The following is a 6,000-nucleotide window of genomic DNA, read 5'->3' as shown; positions in this document are numbered from 1 at the left end:
ACGCATAATCGAGGTTTTACTATATATCCAATTATATCTTGATTATATTTATTTCAATTAAGTGTTGATTGGCTGATAAAAATGTAGAGCGTGCCACGCAGTATGTTCAGATCCATCAATGTCAGGATGGAGATAAATTGGGTTGCCTTATATGGCTGGACCATGTACACAAGATGGACGAGTCACGACCAAAGAAACTGACATTGTCAAATTAGATTTAAAGACCTTGAACGTTCTAAACTGGAGGGAAGAGGTTTTCAGTAGAATTAGATGGATGCAGATGATGGAGGAGGCCAGGATCCACATATTATGGTTGTGGCATTAAGAAAAAAAGAAGGCTTATAAAATTAGGCATATTGTTCTTATTTTAAAATATGATTGGATAAAAAATATAAATAACGTTAAAACCTACCAGTCACGCTTGAAACATAAAACTGTCATTTATCACAAATATTCGTTTGAAAGTCGTTAACTCCATTTTCATATTTTTTGTTATTTTTCTTGATTATGGTTGTCAAATTATTTTTCCATCGTATGTATATTCATGAACTTTGAAACTCTGCTCTGTTTGTTAGTAAAATAATATTAAAAAAGGTCTTGTCGATAGCTATTTCGGTTGTAACACCATTATCAAGACTAGTCTTGATAATGGTGTACAGTTGTAAAATGGAATTCTACCAAGTAAATGCTAACTCAATTGATAAATTAAACAAGGGGTCGATTGTAAAGTCCGTTATATTCATGAGTGGCCATTTTTTATAATTTTTGACTGACTGGGTCTGTTGGGTCATTTTAATTCGTTGTTTAGTGTTCCTAATTATTTACTAATATGCTGCAAAAAGAAGATATTCTATCCGTAGTCCAAAATGTGCCTGACAATTTTTAGGATTAGAGGCCGTCACATATGATGTCACACGACTACCCCCCTCCATCGTGGTAACATAACCTTTTACCTTTCTGTCTATATTTATTCTTTTTATAGTTTTTGTTTACTTTGTGACGTCACATTTTCTCTGACCCCCCCCCTACAGCCCCTTATCTTAAAATGACAATGAAAGTCTTCAAATATTGATCTGTAGACTTATTATTTCAACTCATGTCAACTGCTTTAGCAAATGACATATAATACGTAATAGGTACATACTTACTTCATATGAAGTCATTTAAAAATCTATTTCAAAAAATCTAAGCATTCTCTATCATCAAGACAAGGTCTCCAGTGAGTGGGGATAGTTCTTGTCATCAACCTCTGCTCTGCATTCTGGACAAAGCTTTTCCAGATGGGAGACACCTGAAAATGTAAAAAAATTGGTGCCAAATTACCATCACAAGACCTCCCGCGATGTGCAGGCGATTTGTGGGTTCGAACCACCAACCTTTCGATCTGCAGTTGAATGCTCTATCGCTGAGCTATAATCCCCAGGGTCAGATTGATGAATGTTTCCAATTTTCATTAAGATCTACAGAAGTCTATATCTATTCTTGTTTTGGATCCACATACTTGAATATGTGTATTAATTAAGGCGCTAAGTACCAAAAACATAAAAACTGACATTTTTATAGAAAAATGTTCTACATACCAACGCCAATAACTTCAACTGTAGTCTAAGTGCCTCAAGCAAGTCAAAAAAATACAGCAAAATAATTAAACCTGTCGACGTTATTAGTCCGTTAGCGTGTTTTATTTATAATGGTGTAAGTAGCACTGCAGTGGTCAACAGCATTCAATATAAAATAGCTGACGATGGTGTGTTGACACTTGCGAATTCTTAATACCTAAAATTATAGAAGCTGCTGTGATTGCTTCACACTGTAAAACTACATTTTTCAAAAGGTCTGCTTCATGAAATTTTACTGCAATGACTCGGTATTTTGTAACTACAGGCAATACTACTTTTTGGTACTTAGAGCCTTATTTAATACACATATTCACTTATGCAAATTGGTTTTTTTCTTATTTAAAATTAATTAACCTTTGTTCCATTCAATGATTTCCGTACTAAAAAATTATTAAAAATTATTCATGTTGGCACAATTGGTGGCAGGTATGAAGACATAAACTTTGTATGTGTGTTTTTATAACATGTGTGTATAAAATATTTCTTTTACTTGATTTTTTTTTTATCATGTTCGATCCTAAGAAGATCATAATTATCGCTGTATTAACAGATTTTTGTTTTTACGAGGAATGGATGCTAGCCACTTGCTCAACATATTAGGCCCATACTCTAGTCCAGGGGTTCACAAAGTGTGTCCCGCGTGACTTTTTGACGTGTCCCGTGAGAGTTATGTTAAATCTGTATTATTTTTTATTCTTCATATTGATTATTAAAAATTACATTTGAAATTAAATATCCTCTGGCAAGAATTAATGGTCCAGAAAATTTCAGCCTAGATTGCAGGATTTAGTTTCAAACAAACAATTGCATAAATCACATGGTAAAAAAATTTAAATATTATTTTTCAGTCACAATGAAATACTTTATTTTATTTTTTTGCCTTATGTTTTTTAAAAACAGAAAATATTTACAAAAGAAAGGGCGGCCCGCCAAATATTTTAGATTTCAAAATTGTCCCTTTGACGAAAAAGTTTGTGAACCCCTGTTCTAGTCAAAACACACATTGAACAACATGTGAATTTGCCAGAGCTGGGATTCGAACCCAGGACCCATGACATTATAAGTCAACGCGGTAACTGCACGACCATCATGGGCGTTAACATATAACGGTATTTTTTATAGCAAAATAAATTTCGCATATACCCATTAATAATTTTTAACTTATTAGTTACCTACCTATCCTTTTTTAAACATGTGTGTTAATGTGTTAAATTTCACAAATTCGATATGAGTTTTTTTTGAGTTTCGAGTAAATGATGAAAAATTGTTTTGTGCATTTACGATAATGTTGATGATATGCTAGTAGTGGTGATGTTTGTATAGCGATTTAAAGGTATGGTAAAAATCATGGTTTGAATTGCAACGTCTGATTGGTCAGCTATTATAACTTGTTATTTATCCTAGAGTAGGTTGAAACAGGACGGAATTGAAAACTCGCACCACGATAGATGTAGACCTATCAATATAGCACATACGTACATACAAAACCAATTTTATTGAAAAATTACCCCGTGCGGGTTTGGCGACTAAGCGACTCATATGTAGATCGCGACTAATTTCTTATGTAAAAAGTCGATCGCAGTAACAAACAAGTTGGCCACAGCTGTATTAAATGATGCGATGAATGTCAAGAGCTTACACTGATGGCTCTTTTGTTGCAGCACACGATGAGGCAGCATTTGGCTCGGGTGACGATTGTGGAGATCTTCCCAGAGTTCGTGCACACGAGTCCCGTTGAGGAGGCCAGGGACACGATCACTATGTCTCTCTCCTGACCTTGAAATGAATCTATCACGTTCACTTCTATCCCATGGCTGGAATTAAAGTTGTAATTATTATGATTTATGGTGCTGTATCAAGTGTAATGACTGGAAACAGGGATCAGGGAAACATCAGCGGCCTTGATATTATGATAGGATTATAGTTAGACCTGTATTTACCATATGGTTAAAGGAGCTATAGCCCAGACTGCAGTAAATCTTTGAGAGCTAAACAAAACTATGTCTAAACTTTGTTTCTATGAGAATGTCGACGAATTGAAGGGTGTCCTGGCGGTGGGTAAGACGGAAGAGCTAGGCAAAATTGTAAAGTTATTTAACAGAATGGGAGTGGGGACCTGATCGACGGATCCCCTGCTAGAGGAGAAGAGGCGATATGACAGCGAGTCGCAGTCGAGGCCTCGGTAAAATCACAAAAAAAAAAAAAAAAAAAAACTTTGTTCATAATACCAGTGAGACATGCTAACAACGATCGTTTTCTGATGTCATAATTCATGAAATGGTAAATTATAGCGCCTGTACACATGTATGGATTTACTGGTAACAATAGCATTTCAATCAAACTATCGCGACTATAAGTGTTTACACAGTGGCGAGTTAAAGTGACGACTGTCTCGCCAATCTCATTCTTCAAGCGTAAGCGAACATGTTTGTTGTCGTGTGGTGATATTTGATAGTCATCATTCATCACATAAACTAAATAATACCTAACTAAAGTAACTAAAAAGTAGTTTTAAAAATAAAGTAAACTTAGTTTTAACAACTAGAAAAAGGTGGAAATTCGCAAAGCTAAATGGTATTTCAGATCTGTCAAATAAAACATGATATTACTGTAGAAATTGTCATTTTAATAGACCCATATCAATAAATCGGCTCGGCTGCATTGATTAATATGCATTAGTTTAATACACTCGCGTCGTATGCACTTATTAAGCCGGTTTTTATGCTAGTAGGTACCAGATGTTTTGCGTTATGCGCGTTTTTGGTTACGGAAGGGAAAATTTTTCATGATGCATTTCTTAATGTCTAACTATTTGTCTTACATTAGAATGCGTATTCTGCATCTGGTATTTAACATTTAAGTAAACTCAGCAATTTTTCTTCATTTAACTTAGGAAATACTACAATACTTTACTACTAAAATTAATATACGTAATTATGCGCATCCTTATTTTAACTCCTTAGAAATAATTAATAGTAATATTTTTCAAATACACAATATTACGAGAAAATGCATTCATACTTTAACGTGTCCGGAAATTTGTACGTATGCAATTCGCCGTATCACACTTCACCGTGAAATGTTGTATCGGAAATCGTATATTAAAGACCGTCCAACCTCTTTGGGTTGTATGGTACTGAGATAAAAATCATGTTTAAATAAAACACGGTTCTTGTCGGTTTACTGGTAGCCAGCGGCAAACAAATTTTGACAATAGCCGATATACTGGATACACACACACGATGGCCGCGCGGCTTAAGCGTCAGCCTATAGCACTGTGGGTCCCAAGTTCGAATCCTGGGTCTGGCAAATACACATATTGTTTTTCAATTTGTGTTTGGGTCAGGGTATGGACCTACTAGGGTAAGCAAGTGGCTGACATCCATTTCTCGTAAAAACAAAATCTGTTAATACAAACCTTCACTATGTGGAGGCCCATATGATCCTATTAAGATCGGTCATGGTCGGAAAATCAATAAAATAGAATCAAGCAGAATATGCATAGACAATATTATATTTTTGAAGACATACAAAATACCATTTAGGTAAGCATGCTCTAATAATTATAAACTTTCGTCAAATTGATTATTTCTTTTTGATTGTGTTTTTTCATAGTTTTATATAGGTAGGTACTAGAGGTGGGAAAACTGGTCGATTATGATGACTAAATATACTTACTACCAGTATAAAAAAATACTTACTAGTATTTGGAATACAATATTATAGAGCATTTGGCGTGCGTATGCAACATAAGTCTCATACTCAACTGGAACTGAAACTTAACTCCATATTATTAATATTTGAAATATCGGCTTCAATAATCGCTAAAAATACACTGAGCTGGGCTTTTCGAAATTTCCCATTTATTATAAAATTTTAAACACATTTTAAATTTATGAGTTTTTTTATGTTATGTTATAATATTCTTGTTACATAAAATGAATAGCAATGTTTTTTTTAATTTTAAACTGCAGTCACCTCAGTCTCCTCCTCACAATTTATGACCTATTGTTCATACATAAGCTGATGATGTCATTTACAAGCATAGACTAATAAATTAATATATAATTGTATTCAAGTGCTATCTCGCTCGCTCGCATTTATTGTCAATAGTATTGAAAGTCTACCAACTAGTGAGGGACTCACGATGATATCATCACAAGTTTTCTGGAACAAGTTTATTGGGCCACACATACTGAGTATGGTTAGTTTCATCCGATACTTGAGTACACAAACTGATGACAGTATTTCCAACTCGCTTCTAGTAGGTACCAACTAAATACTATTATATCTGAATATATTATATAATATGCACAATACTATGTTAACATATTATTTTAATTAATTTAATCACAAAGAAGAGCAAAACATAAATTCTGTT

The 6,000-nt window shown here is 34.1% G+C and overlaps 1 protein-coding gene across 4 annotated transcripts in view; it reads right to left on the bottom strand.

The window, feature by feature from the left end:
- Nucleotides 1-503: 503 nt before the first annotated feature.
- Nucleotides 504-6,000, bottom strand: part of LOC147063308 (uncharacterized) — a 42,062-nt gene continuing 36,565 nt past the window's right edge. For 2 of the 4 annotated variants that reach the window (XM_085959650.1, XM_085959651.1), the window contains exons 8-9: nucleotides 3,259-3,433; nucleotides 504-1,291 (exon numbers count right to left, since the gene is read on the bottom strand). In XM_085959650.1, coding sequence (XP_085815776.1) covers nucleotides 1,172-1,291; nucleotides 3,259-3,433 — 295 coding nt within the window. In that variant the 3' untranslated portion in view covers nucleotides 504-1,171. The remainder of the gene's footprint in view (nucleotides 1,292-3,258; nucleotides 3,434-6,000) is intronic. The other 2 variants (XM_085959653.1, XM_085959652.1) reach the window with 2 other exon arrangements.

Source organism: Rhyacophila brunnea, unplaced genomic scaffold (genome assembly GCF_057557595.1).
Source record: "Rhyacophila brunnea isolate RB1 unplaced genomic scaffold, BYU_Rbru_1.0 scaffold_9, whole genome shotgun sequence".
NCBI lineage: Eukaryota > Metazoa > Arthropoda > Insecta > Trichoptera > Rhyacophilidae > Rhyacophila > Rhyacophila brunnea.
Note: the sequence above shows the minus strand (reverse complement) of the source record. Positions and strands in the feature narration are given on the sequence as shown.